The 13901-nt window shown below is 49.7% G+C and overlaps 2 protein-coding genes across 6 annotated transcripts in view; one reads left to right on the plus strand and one right to left on the minus strand.

Moving 5' to 3' along the window:
- Positions 1 to 5844, minus strand: part of LOC126488127 (nodal modulator 1) — a 55452-nt gene extending 49608 nt beyond the window's left edge. For both annotated transcript variants that reach the window (XM_050121337.1, XM_050121336.1), the window contains exons 1-3: positions 5653 to 5844; positions 1237 to 1326; positions 292 to 337 (exon numbers count right to left, since the gene is read on the minus strand). In XM_050121337.1, the coding sequence (XP_049977294.1) occupies positions 292 to 337; positions 1237 to 1326; positions 5653 to 5796 (280 nt within the window). In that variant the 5' untranslated portion in view covers positions 5797 to 5844. The remainder of the gene's footprint in view (positions 1 to 291; positions 338 to 1236; positions 1327 to 5652) is intronic.
- Positions 5845 to 8589: 2745 nt separating this feature from the next.
- Abcc6 (ATP binding cassette subfamily C member 6) overlaps positions 8590 to 13901 on the plus strand; it is a 50968-nt gene continuing 45656 nt past the window's right edge. For 3 of the 4 annotated variants that reach the window (XM_050121190.1, XM_050121192.1, XM_050121193.1), the window contains exons 1-2: positions 8590 to 8733; positions 9488 to 9670. In XM_050121190.1, coding sequence (XP_049977147.1) covers positions 8698 to 8733; positions 9488 to 9670 — 219 coding nt within the window. In that variant the 5' untranslated portion in view covers positions 8590 to 8697. Of the gene's footprint in view, positions 8734 to 9487; positions 9671 to 13901 lie in introns of those variants that run through there. The other variant, XM_050121191.1, reaches the window with a different exon arrangement.

Consider the following 13901-nt stretch of genomic DNA (forward strand, 5'->3'; position numbering starts at 1 on the left):
GGGGGGGGCAGGAAGGGGAGCAAGACACGGTAGCACACATCTGTAACCTCAACTGCAGGAGGTTGACGCAGGAAGACCCAAGTCTGAGGCTAGCTCAGGCGAGACCCAAAACAGAAACAGCCCCGGCCTTCGACAGAAAGGAGGTCCCAGTTCGTGTCTAGACTGTGAATGAACTGAAGCTGCCACGGCAGCTTTCCCAGAAAGAGGTACAGACCACGAAGGATGCTCTTTTAAGAAAATGACAGCGCAGTGTGGTCCCCGGCAAAGTGCTCTGTCACTCAGCTCACTTACCAAAACTCCAGCCCAGCGGAGGCTCAATCTTCAGAATGAAATCTCCCTACAAGGAAAGCCATGAAAGGTGAAGGCAGGAGACCCGAAGGCCAGGGCGGATGGAGTGCAATGTGATTACTTTACCCCAAACAACCCATCTGAAATAAAATCCTACACCTGGGTCTTCTTGAGGGTGCCAGTTGGACTCCTTTCCAGGCCCAAGCTAGACACCCAGAAATTCCCACCTAGCAGCAGGGAGAGTGCCATGTGGAAGCCCATCTGTGCGCTGGCCAGCTAATACAGTGGATAAAGGGCTCACTGTGCCAGCCCGATGACCCACAACAAGGTAGCAGGAGAGTGCTGCCTGACACCCACCGTGCAGGAGAGCTGACCCCTTACTCCTCCCGCCGCTAAGGTGCCTGCAGCATCCCGTGAGGCTGTGGGGGCTAGAATGCCTGGAGATATTGCCATATGTGCCCCACTGTATCCACTCAGCTGTGGGAAATCTGCATCCCACTGCTCATTACAATACAAGTGTCTGCACGCAGGGAGGCCAGCTCCCGTCACCAGTCAGGACTACTGAGAACTCAAGAACAATGGCAATGGGTTTTTGATCCTACTGCACGTACTGGCTTTGTGGGAGCCTAGGCAGTTTGGATGTTCACCTTACTAGACCTGGATGGAGGTGGGTGGTCCTTGGACTTCCCACAGGGCAGGGACCCTGATTGATCTTTGGGCTGACTAGGGAGGGGGACTCGTTTGGGGGAGGGGGAGGGAAATGGGAGGCAGTGGCCGGGAAGAGACAGAAATCTTCAATAAATAAAGGTCTGGCGCCCTCTTCTGGCCTCCAGGCATATACACAGACAGAATATTGTATGCATAATAAATAAATAAATCTTAAAATAAATAAATAAATTTAACAAAAAAGAGTCACTGGATGAAGACTGAAGTCCCTCTGCCTCTTACCTTATCATACAAGGGGATCATAAAGTAGCCGTTGTTAGGAGCACAGTCTGTCTGGTATTTCAAAGTCCCATGCTTAGTGTACAACTTTATCTGGAAAGCAAGGAAAGAAAACTAAAAACCAAGTGTCTTAGAGAACCAGTTAGCATGTGATGCCTGCATGCAGTCTTGTCCGCCAATGTTAGCTCAGCTAGCTGCTACAACAGCTTTGGGGACAGAGGGAAAGAAGAGAGGGCACCCCAAAATAATGCTATTTATGTTTCTTTTCAGCCTATCCCCAAAGTCTTGTTTTTCAATGCTGAAAAACTGAAAGGTTTGCTTAAGTAGCTGTAGTAACTTGTTTATGTAAATTTCTGAGTTTAAAACTTTCTAATTTTGCTATTAGCAAGGCACTTGTGAAAAATCCAGGTTCCCAGGCCAGCAGGAATTCAACAGGCTAAGGCACCTAATGCACAAGCCTGGAGACATGATCAAGTCCAGGACCCCACATCAAGGCTGAGGGAGGGAACCAATTCCACAAGGTCATCCTTTGACCTCACACACAGTACGCATGGACACACACAATAATGTGTTTAAATCCATGATTGCCTGGCCCTCAGTTCTACTCCAGCACTGCTGTTCAGACAGAAAGGCAAGTCAAGAGGCAGATTCCTGGGCTGCCCCCCAAAGCTTTAACAAGACGGTCTAGGGTAAGCACTGGGGGCTGAACTATTAGCGCCCCAAATGATTCTAGATGCTTAGAAGAGTAGTCACTTAAAGCCCTCCACCACCACCACCAGGACAAAGACTGATGTGAGAGACATCCAATACATTCACCCTCCTTAAGGCTCTGTGGACACAAACCTCTAAGCTGCAAGGTGCAAAGCCATATCAGGGTCTCCCTACACTGGGTGTCCTTAACAAAGTCATGGCACCTCCAGAGGCCAAGCTTCCTCACAGTACAAACAGAGACACCTTGCTTCAGGATACCCGCGCTTACTCACAGTGGTGTGGCAAGCAGCAGGCATGGGGTACACACTCAAAAAGAAGAGTGTTCTATTTAATACGCTCTGAAGGAAAGCCACTGGGCACCATCAGGCAGAGACGCACCAGAGGGTTAGAGGCAAATCCCTCAGCCGGCCTGCATGGCTCAATGACTCTGATCCTGTGTCCCAATCTGTAAAAACACATTTGGGTCAGATGACATCAGCCTGACCTCTAAAATATGAATGTTGGGGCTCGAGAACTGCTCAGAGCACTTGCAGCTCTTGCAGAGTTCATCCCCAGCTCTAGGATCCAATGCCCTCCTCCGTCCTCTAAGGGCACTGAGCTCATGTGCACATAACCACATATAGATACATATAAACACACTTTAAAAAAAAAAAACAATATTCTGTAGCAAAAATACAGGCATGATCCAGTGGAGTCCTAGGAAACATAGACGCAGTCAGGCCCCAGGGCGCACTTTGGAAGGAGCAGTATGAAGTAGGGCATGGCCCGCAGTGCTCATGGGCAGGATCCACACAGCCCAGACAAAGACTTACTGACTGTGGAGTCCAGTTATTCAGTCAAGGGTAAAAACGAATTTGTTCCAGACCATAAAGAAATTCAGATGCATGTACTGCATATGCACTGGCCTGGAGGACCAGGAGGCAGTACCCAGAGGAGTCACCAGCTGCTGCTAACCCAAGTCACGTCCTGCGACTGAAGACGGCTGCTTATCAGGAGAAACAGAGTGGGGAGTGTGTGTGTGTGTGTGTGCGCGTAAGCCAAAAGATAACTTCAGCTGCCACTCTTTAAGAACTACTCACCGTGTTGTTCAGGCAGGGTCTCTCAAAGGCCTGGAACTCACCAAGCAGGCTAGGCTGGCTTTTTTTTTTTAAATCACAAGGGTTCTGGGGATGGAACTCAGGTCTCATGCTGACTGAAGCTTCCACCCCAAGTCCAAGAACCCTGTTTTGATGTGAATTCTGATTGTTAAACCACTAGAACCTATAATTTTTTACAGACGTATTTATTTTTATGCATGAGTGTTTTGCATAGATGTCTGTGGGTACCTGATACCCTGAGAGGGTGTCGGATCCCCTGGGACTGGAGTCACAGATAGTTGCAGACAATGGTGTGAATGCTAAAAACTGACCCTGGTCTTCCGCAAGACCAGCAAGACTTCTAACCACCGAGCCATCTCTCCGGCCCCTGTGATTCTTCTTTTTAGCTGCACAGGCTACTGCTGAAGGACAGACGTTCTCTGCACTGAGATTCCCCCCTGAGACAAGCCTTCAGTGCATGAACCTCAGAAGGCACCTCGAGCAGAAACAGAGGGAAGAAGGCTGAAATGGCAGCCAGGTATGGTTGCACAACCCCTGCAGGCCCAGCATCTGAGAGGCGAGGGCAGGAGGATCAGACGCTCCAGACTGCCTGGGCAAGTCTCAAAAGAGAAAGGGAAGGAGGAGGGAAAACTGATTACCTAGATTACTTACATGTTATAAAATACACTGTATGGGCAAACTGTCACATGCAGCTTGAACTCACTGAGAAGCTGCTCTGGAGCAGTGTTTTCCCGTCTCCATGTCAGACCTAAACATGTCTCTCTAAAAGCGTCTTCCAAGGACTGGCCCCATCACTGTGGCAGGGGGGGAAGAGAGCAGCACCGCTGGAAGGTGAGCCATTCCCAACAGATGTCACTACTGTCCATCCGTGATAGAAAAGTGCCTGGGGAAGCCACAGATTGGGCTGTGGGAAACTCAGACATGGAGAGAAAGCTCAAGCAGGACTCCAGCTGGTGCCTCAACTTCCCCAGTCCGTTTCTGATGGATGCTGTAAGCACCTGATTTGATGGTGTCATCTCTAACATGGTGTAATGTTCTTTCACTACACTGAGGACTCCGGGTGACTTCCTCAATTTCTGCTGGATGCTGCGCACTCAGTTGAATGATGGATGCATTGTTGTCTGTGCATCTGCCGGTTTCTAGTTATGTTTTTACTCTGGCTTGCTATGTAGTTAGGAAGCCTATTCATTCAAAATCAGAAGTATGGCTGCCATACTTCACTCTCTGGCCCATATAGTACATCTTCTGTAAAGTACACATCAGAAAAGGGCAACATATCTCTAAGTGGGGATTACATACATGAAATGTCTGATGTCATAAGCAGCGATTACAAAAGGGTGGGTTGCTCCAGACATGTGGACAAGGAACCCTAGGGCTCGAGAAACACAGTTCACAATGGGCGACAAAATCCACTTTCTGCTCTCTCAATCCCTGTTAGTGCATGGGGGTAAGAGCACCCAACTGCCCTCCCCTTCCTCCCAAAGCTGGAGGAAGCTCAAGTTGAAAAGCCCTTCCAAGGCAGTTTCTGAGACACCCAACGCTGCAAAACCTGGAGGTGGCACTTGTACCTAGTAACATGTCCCCAGCAATTCCCAGGAGTCCTGTGTAGAAAGACCCAGGGCATACCCCTGTTATTCAGTCCTTTGGAGGCAAGAGAGTCCAGAGTTCAAAGCCAGCCTTGGGTATACTGAGCTTGAGGCCAGCTTGGGCTACATAAGAACCTTGTCTCAAAAAAAATTATAAAATAAAATATAAATCAGCCAACCACACAGGAAGTCTAGAAGATAGCAGCTGATTCTCTGCCTTAGGTAACCACGCTTCTAGGTTCTACCCCGTCTAACGCAGTCTTACACGTACAGACTGGGGTTTGGAGAAAGGGCAAAGGGAAATCAGGGTGGGGACGCCTTGTTCTCACCTTTTCCCCCAGTCCTAAGGGACATGCTAAAGGAGGTCACTGCCAGCACCGGAGCAGCTCAAAGGGGCCTCGGATACCCTTCTCTTTGGCACCCCCACATTTCTCCTACTGGGCCCCTGTCTACCTCCTGTCCCACCCCCTTCTCTGGCTACCAGCCTCCTTGGGAAAACCAGGCCCAGAGCTCTCTCCAGTCCCATCCCCCTTCTTCTCACGGGCTTTCGGGGTCAGAATCCCACTGGGCTGATAACCATTTCACGGAACTTTCGACTCAGGCAGAAACTGCTTCACAAATCTCTAGCGGAACTGCAGCGACTATGCAGGGTGGCTGGAAACTCTGCACTTGGAAAAGCAAAGGAGTAGTGGGGACAGAGCGGCGGCTTCACAGCCCCAGAGGGGCTCCACACCCGAACTTAGCGATGGGGATCGATCTCTTTAAAGGCACCCCAGGAAGGATGGAGGAACCATGAGTCCGAACCTCGGGGTTTGCAGTATGGAGAGTGACACGTGTGGTTTCCAGGTTCTGCAATATGGGTTGGGCAGATCTGAGTTCAGGAGTCTCGGGCTGGGGGAGCCAGGGTCTAGTAGGCCCTCTCCGCCCTCCGCCCGCCCCTCGGCGCTGCTAGGGAAGGGTGTGGAGCCGCAGAGAGCCTGGCCCGAGGTCGCACAGCCCGCCCCCGGCCACGCGCGGCGGCTCACCTCGATGAGCGAGTAGTTGATCTCCACGTCCGACTTCACGAAGCCCCCGCAGCCGACCACGATGTCCTCGGAGCCGCCCGCCCGCCCCGCGCTGCTCAGCAGCAGCAGCAGCAGCAGCTCCACGACACCCCGGCCCGCACGCATGGCCCGGCCTCCGCGTGCCTACCCTCCGCAGCCCGCCCGGTCCCGCCCCTCACACCGCACGCAGCCGGCTCCTTCCTCCCCGCTCCGCTGACAAGCCCAGGCCCCGCCCAGGCGCCGCTCCGCGCAGGCGCGCCGGGGCCCTGCGTCTCGCCCCCAAGAAAGACCTCTAGGACACCTGCTCCGCCGGGAACCGCGGCCGCTTGTGCCTCTGGCGTCCGGGAGGACTCCGCGCAGCCTCTGAACCGAGTAGCCCCAGATTCAGTGTCCTGATTAAGAGCTTTTTTATGAACTGACATAGTCAATAAGTCCCAAATCCTTTTGATGCACATATTTCACAAGTCAGATGTAATTTTAAAAAGCACTTTAGAAATTTGTTATTTGGCTCTCCTTTTCCTACACCCCCCACCAGCACTAAATCCTATAAGAAAATCTTATTTTAACCATACAAGTTCAAGGCCTGTCTGAGCTACAGAACAAGTTCAAAATCAACCTGGACATCTTTAGACACTCTCTGAAAAAATAAAACGTAAAATATTTAAAAGGACTGGGAAAATAGCTCAGTGCATGAGTAGCAAGGCCCTAAATTCGCTCCCTAATATAGGCACACACATGCATGTTGAATGTGACTTATAACCAAACCCTGCACTCATGGGGCTGAGGCAGGAGGACTTCCATGAGTTAACACCCTGCTTGAGTTACATAGAAAGTACCAGTGCAACCAGAGAGTAAGGGACGGGGTGCAGGGGTGGTCCTGGGCCCATGGCACAGTCAGTAAAGTGTTTGCTTTGCAATCTAAGGATCTGAGTTTGATCCCCGAACCATGCCAGATGTGGTGGCCAGCAATAGGAGGTGGAGACAAGAGGCTTTACTGTCTAGTCTGATGGGAAAGGTGAGCTTCAGAACCATGAGAGGCTGCGGGCTGCCTTCCTGAGGATGACCCTCAAAGCTGTGCTCTGACCTCGACATGCGGCGCACACCTCTGAACGACAGCTCCTGAGAAGAACCTGGCTGGTTAGAATTTCAGTAGTGGCGAGACTGGAATGTTGCAAGCCCAGAGGCTGCTGGCCTTATCCTGGCTGGTTCTGGCCCTCCTTTTCCCTGTGTTGAAGCTAACATCTTACAACAATAGAGAAAAAACTTTTAGAATCTACAGACTCTAAAATTGATAGAAGTAAACAACTAGCTTCTCCCAATCTGAAAGCTAAGAACATCATTGGAGAACATCTCGGGCCTATAGGAAAGCAGCCTCCACCTTGCCATATCTGCCTCTCTGACTTACTCGTCATTGTATTCTTTTTTTTTTTTTTTTTTTTTTTTTTTTTTTTTTTTTTTTTTGGTTTTTCGAGACAGGGNTTTTTTTTTTTTTTTTTTTTTTTTTTTTTTTTTTTTTTTGGTTTTTCGAGACAGGGTTTCTCTGTGGCTTTGGAGCCTGTCCTGGAACTAGCTCTTGTAGCCCAGGCTGGTCTCTAACTCACAGAGATCCGCCTGCCTCTGCCTCCCAAGTGCTGGGATTAAAGGCATGTGCCACCACCGCCTGGCCTCGTCAATGTATTCTTAACTTGCCTTGATTTATGACTTTCTCTGTTCTGTAAAACTATAAAAGTTCGTGACACTGCACCCATGCTGGAAGGCTGTGGTGAAAATCGAGCAGAGTCGCTGTATTCTAGGGCAAACAGCAGAACGGAACAGCTGTTTGTTGGAGGCATTTAGAGCTTGAAGAAGTCGCTGTAGAAAAGACTGGTTGTGTTCTGTCATCTGCAGGGCTGTTTGTCTGAAGGGGCTCTACGGCCTCTGCATGACCCTGGACACAGAGGGTCCTGGCACACCTGGAGCGTCTGCCGTTATTGGGGGCTGCACGCAGCACACACCAGGACTAAAGTGGCAGGCGTGCGATGTTTTCCATCATGAAACACAGAGATTAGATCAGGGCTTTGGCACAAGGAATGTTTTACCCAGAAAGCGACTTTTGTGTAGCAATCAGTAACTTCGCTCCTGCAGGGCTGTCTGAGGTACAGTTCACCTAGGCTGTCCCTCCCTGCTGACTGTAAGGCCTAAATTCATCTTGGAGTGACCCTCTTTCTTCAGCTGTCCCACGTAACTCAGAACACTGACAGAAGATGGAATTTGAGTGACCCAAATCTATGTTCCTGAGCCATGGCTCAAAACGGCTCCAGAATAAAGTTCCTCTTCTTCCCTTTAAGATAATAGCTGCATAGCTGGACGGTGTTGGTGCTTGCCTTAAATCCAGCACTTGGGAGGCAGAGGCAGGCGAATCTCTGTGAGTTCAAGGCCAGCCTGGTCTACAGAGCGAGTTCCAGGACAGGCTCCAAAGCCACAGAGAAACCCAGTCTCAGAAGAAGGGAAAAAAAATGGTAAGAGCTGTCGGTTTTGTCAACACATGCACACACGTGCACATAACAAGATGAAATCTGTGATTTGGCTTCTTTATTGGAAAGGATGTATTTTGTGGCATGGCTTTTCTATTAGGAATGATGTTGTTGTTGCTTTGTTGTTGTTGTTGTTGCTTTTGAGATAGCGTCTAACTAGGTAACCCTGGCTAACCTCAAACTCACTGAGATCCCCGGCCACACTTCCAGAGTGCTGGGACTGAAGGAGTGAGTCACCACTGCCCAGCATAACTACTTTTAAAACTAAGACTTTTTACATTCATTCCAGCACCTACATCACCTACATCTAGACCGCATTCGTGTTCCAGAATCACTTTACCAAACAACAGCTCCACCTCCACAGCGGCTGGACCTTGCCCCAGGCCCTCGCTTCCCAGCTCCAATCCCAGTCAAACCCGCCCCGCCCCGCCTTGCCTCTTCCCCAGCCTGGAGCCGGGCTCTGAAGGCTTCTCTGGGACTGACAGACCGAGGGCTGATGGACTGAAGGCTCCCAATGGCCTCACCGGGACAACCCTGCACCGACCTGCGGGTGAGTCCCATCGAGCTGTTGGGAAAGGCGGTACTCCAGCCTCAAATACTTGACCTCGGGAAGCAATAAGGCCAGTGAGTGGTGGCGATAGATCCAGATCCCTTCACCAAACCTGGGCCCCAGCAGGGTTTAAGACTGGGGACTTTGATTCTTATTTGCATAAAACTAATGAGCCGGCATGTCCTCTGTGCCTACCTTCCTCATCTACACCCTACTCTATCTAGGGCCTGGAGTCCAGCAGGTAATGGCTGGAGCTCGCGTTCACCGAGGGCTTGTTCCATGCCCGGTGCTGAGTCTACCGCGTTAGGCTGCATACAGCGAGATTTCAGTATCCCTCCTTGTCAGAGAAGCACAGTCAGCTCTACCACTTCCTGTCTGTGTGGTGCAAATGGGACAGTTCCCTTTTGGTACCTCAGTCTATGAAATGGGTACAGTAGCAACTACCAACCAGAGTTCTTATAAAGTAATGGGTGCAACTCATCTGTAAGCCCAGCACTTGGGAAGCTGAGGCCAGAGAATCAAAAGTTCAAAGCCAGCCCCCACTGCCTCCCAGCTGACTAGGCAAGTTCCTTACCTTATCTGGGCCCCCATAAGCTAGCCTTCATCTGCCTTATGGAGTTGATATTAGGGTGAAAAAACAAAAAGCACACCAGAAAGGGCTTGAAATATTTTCATGCAATGTCTGTCCCATAGGCAGGTGAGATTGGGACCCAGGTGGCTACCATCCTAACAGTGTCCTCGATGTTCCATTCAGGTCTGGAACCAGACACAGCAGGAACCTGTGGCCCATCACTTGCTCAGCCTGTGCTTCCTGAGAACAGCTGGGAGCTGGGCGCCCCCCATGTACCTCTGGGTCCTCGGCCCCATCTACCTTTTCTACATTCATCGCCATGGCAGGTGCTACCTCCGGATGTCCTACCTCTTCAAAGTCAAAATGGTAGCACGGAGCCTGGGACCAGGGAGCCTGGGACCATGGAGGGGGGCGGGCAGCTGTGTTGGGGGCAGGTTGGAACCTGGCAGAGAGACTCCCCACCTCCCATCAAGAACATAGGACAGAGGCAAGAAGGGAAGCCACTAGCCAAACAGGTCAATAGTGAAGAGGGGACAGAGATAAACCCATGGTCAAAGTTCTCACAAACAGATTGAGCAAATCTACACACTCACCTAGCTACAGTGACCCGGCATTTCTCATTTACTGTGGGTACACACTGGGGTACAAACAGTCAATTTAAAGCCATCCAAGGACGAGTCTTTTTATAACTTCGGCAGGTATTTGTGTTTTGGCTATTTTTAGGACAGGGTCCCAAGTAGCCCAGTCTGGCTTTCACTATGTAGCTAAGGATGACCCTGAGCTCCTGTGATCCCCCGCCTCCCCTGCCAGTTTCTGGGGTCACAGGCACGTGCCACACACTCCGTCTACTTACTGTTTTGCTCCATTGTACTGCGGGCAGATCCCAGAGCCTCAGACCTGCACAGCGGATGTCCTGCCACTGACCCGCACTCCTGGAGGGTTCCATGCTTATTTTCTCCTTACGTAGAGTCCCGCTGAACATTTTTAAAAATTGCTATACAATTGTTTTACCGTTTTTTATAAAAGGCGATATAGTAAGCATGAGCCTTTCCCCCCTGAGCCATCCACACAACCCCATCCCTCTCCAGGACTTCCTAGTAGAGATTGCATGCCATGGCCATCACCGATACCACAGTGATGTGGGAGTGAAGGAATTTGCCAGGGCGGAAAATAAGGCAGAAGTGGAGGAGGTTGGATAAGCTATGATATGGCGCGGCAGGAGTCAGCAGTGCTGCTGCATGGGACATCCTGGGGGTAGCTTTCCTCAGAGAGATTCTGCAGAGACAGTCAGATGGTGTGGTAACAGCACAGAGCCAGGGAGCAACTGCAGTCTGGCTGCTGTTGGCTGCCCTTGAAATAAGGATCGTTTTGTCTTGAGTGAGACATGGCTTGATATGACCACCCATCCTCAACTGGCATCCACACTCCACCCCCAACAGATGCAGCCAGGTTAAATCTTGGACGTTTGAGTGAAGGTCCCTTCTTCAAGTAGATTCTTCAAGCTGCACAAAAGCAATGTGGCCCTGTCTCTTGTTGGTCTGACAGATGGTCAGACAGAAGTATAAGATGTCCCATTCCGAGGGACGAGGCTGTGAAGCTTCTGAGGGAAGGGTTGGAACCTGTCAGCGTACATTCTGTGGTGGAGCTCTGGGTTTTGTGGGTGCGATACCCTGTCATGTATATAGGTGTTCAGGTGTTAATAATAACAACCAGGTTATTGACAAGAGGTCCCCTGGAAGTTTTGTCCAGTTTGACCCAGTGTAGAAATTGCAGTCGGGTGGTGGATGGGAGGCAGAGGCAGGTGGATCTCTATTAGTTGAGGCCAGCATGGTCTACAGAGCTAGTTCCGGAACAGTCAGGGAGAGCTACATAGAGAAACCCTGTCTCAAAAAGCAAAACAAAACAAAAAGTTGACACTTCAGGATCCAGCTCAGAAAAGATGGGGCTAGTTGTTATTCTTAAAACGATACAATGAAACAAGCGGCTACAGTTTCCCACCAGCAGGAGGCTCCGGCGGGTTCCCAGCGGTGCCAGGCACCAGCTCCAGAGTCCAGGCACCCGAGCGGTGACAGAGTTCCCATCAGCGGGGAGCCATGCGGCAGAATTCCCAATGAAGCGGGTGCGTGTGAGCAGACCCATGGACACAGAAAGTAGCCATAAAAGCATTTATTGAAGGGGAGAAAGGGAGAGAGAGGGAGAGAGAGAGGGAGGGAGAGAGAGAGAGAGAGAGAGAGAGAGAGAGAGAGAGAGAGAGAGAGAGAGAGAGAGCGAGCGCGGGCTGGAGGTCAGAGGTAAAAAAGGAGTGGGCGTGGCTTGTCCCTTAAAACAACAGGAAAGCACAACACTAGTATCTAATAATTGTAAAATATCTTTTTTCTTGAAACAAGTTCTCACTATGTAACCCTGGCTAACTCACTCTGTAGACCAGGCTGGCCTTGAACTCACAGAGATCCACAAACCTACCTCACCAGTGCTGGGATCAAGGGTGTGAGCCTCCATGCCTGTCCTGTTTGAAGTCAGTTCTGTTGCATTTTGGAAGAAACAAATTTTATTGTCTTCCTGGGATTTGAGAGCCATTCCAGGCAGGACTTAATAAGACTCGATAATGCTCCTTTAAATAAGGTGGAACCAAACCCATGGTTCTCTTTCAAAAGCCATGACACTACCAGATGCCTGGCTAAACTGGGATTTGATATAAATTCTGGTCAGAATCTGGGGAAATTTTGTTTTATAATATCATTAGTGATGGGGCCAAACATTAACCCTTTTCTTTTGCCTGTTAAGATCAGCCAAAGGCTTGGTACAATTACTCTTAGGGACTGAAGAGCCCCTGGCTACGTTAACTTTTCTCTACACTGCTTATGTCACTTGTGGCTGGTACAGTTTTGCTCCCCCTGTGAGCTCCCCATTCCTTAGGCAAACAAGGCATCTCTTCCTGTAATTATTTTCTTCTTTGCATACCCTGGTTCAAGCCTAAGCTCTTGCATCTGTGGCCTGTCTAATGAAGAGGACAAAGTGGCTTCCAGGGTCCCAAGGCCTTTCCAGAGGAGGCATTGCCATCCCCCGGCTGATCTTGCACTGGCTCCCTTTGGTCTCTCTTATCCTCATTTGTCTCAACTCTGGTGTTGACGCCGCAGAAAGAGTTTCCAGGTTTGCGGAGGAAGCAGTAGATTTTAGTCTTAACTTTCATGTAATATTTAAGTGGTGTGTACACTAAAACAAACAGTTTTCTAAAACATTTTAATCTTAAGACTGGTTTTCAAGTAGTTAAAAGCCGGGTAAGAATCTTAGTAGAGGGCTGGAGAGATGGCTCAGCTGCTCTTCAAAAGGACCCAGGTTCAATTCCCAGCACCCACATGGCAGCTCACACCTGTCTGTAAATCCAGCTCCAGGGGATCTGGCATCATCACACAGACATACACGTAGGCAAAACCAATACACATGAAATAAAAATGAATAATTAAAAAATAATTTTAAAAGGTAGTAGAAAATATAAAACATAAAATGTTTGTTCTTTAAGTTTCTTTTCTGTCAGGCCGCCAGTATCTGAAGGGACCCTCATGCTTTGACAGAGGCCTCAGTTTCAGCTGTAGCTGTGTACTGGAATCTGACAGCATGTCAGCATGCTCGCGCCCTCTGGAAGGTTCATGGCTTCGGACTTGCTCTGTTCTTGTGCAGAATGCTGAAGCTTTTCAGTTTGGGCCTCAGCTTTCCCTTCTCACTTTGGAAGCAGCCAGTCATTTTTACCTTAGAGAGAATTCTAATTTCATCATACAAAACCCTTGCTCATCCCAAGCTAATGTTCTTTCTTTAACCTTCCTTATCCAAAATATATCCTCATACTCACAGTCGTAGTTAGGGTTTCTACTGCTGTGAGAGACACCATGGCCACGGCAGCTCTTAGAAAGGAAACTAATGGGGGCTGGTTTACAGTTACAGAGGTTCAGTACATTATCACCACAGTGGGACATGGCGGCGTGCAGGCAGGCACAGTGCAGGCAGGCATGATGTGCAGACATGGTGCAGGCAGACACGGTGCAGGCAGGCAGGCACGGTGCAGGCAGGCATGGTGCAGGCAGGCATGGTGCTGGAGAGGTAGCAGAGAGTGTGCATCTTGATCTGCAGGCAGCAGAAGCAACTGTGTGCCCGGGTGAGTGTAGCTTGAGCATGGGAATCCTCAAAGCCCGCCCCCTCAGTGACTCACTTCCTCCAACAAGGCCACGCCTCCTAACAGTGCCATTCCTTATGGGCTAAGCATTCAAACTTGTGTGTCTCTGAGGGTACTTCCTCTTTAAGCCTCCACAACTACATTCTCTGTCTTTTTTTTCTCCTCTACTTATTGGTTTTCTTTTTTATTGCTTTATTCCCTTTTTTTTAATACCATAAATCAGAGCAGCATAAGAAACTTACTAACTTAGTAAAAGAAGGTTGGATCTAAATTACATTTATGACATAATTAAAATTACCTGCTTGTGGTAGTTTGAAAGAAAATGGACCCCCATAGGTCCATAGAGAGTGGCACTATCAGGAGGTATGGCCTTGTCGGAGTAGGTGACATTGCTGGAGGAAGTGTGTTCCTGAGGGCAGGCTTTGAGGT

This window comes from Alexandromys fortis, unplaced genomic scaffold (assembly GCF_014885135.2).
Source record: "Alexandromys fortis isolate MF-2015 unplaced genomic scaffold, M_Fortis_MF-2015_v1.1 scaffold_161, whole genome shotgun sequence".
Taxonomy (NCBI): domain Eukaryota; kingdom Metazoa; phylum Chordata; class Mammalia; order Rodentia; family Cricetidae; genus Alexandromys; species Alexandromys fortis.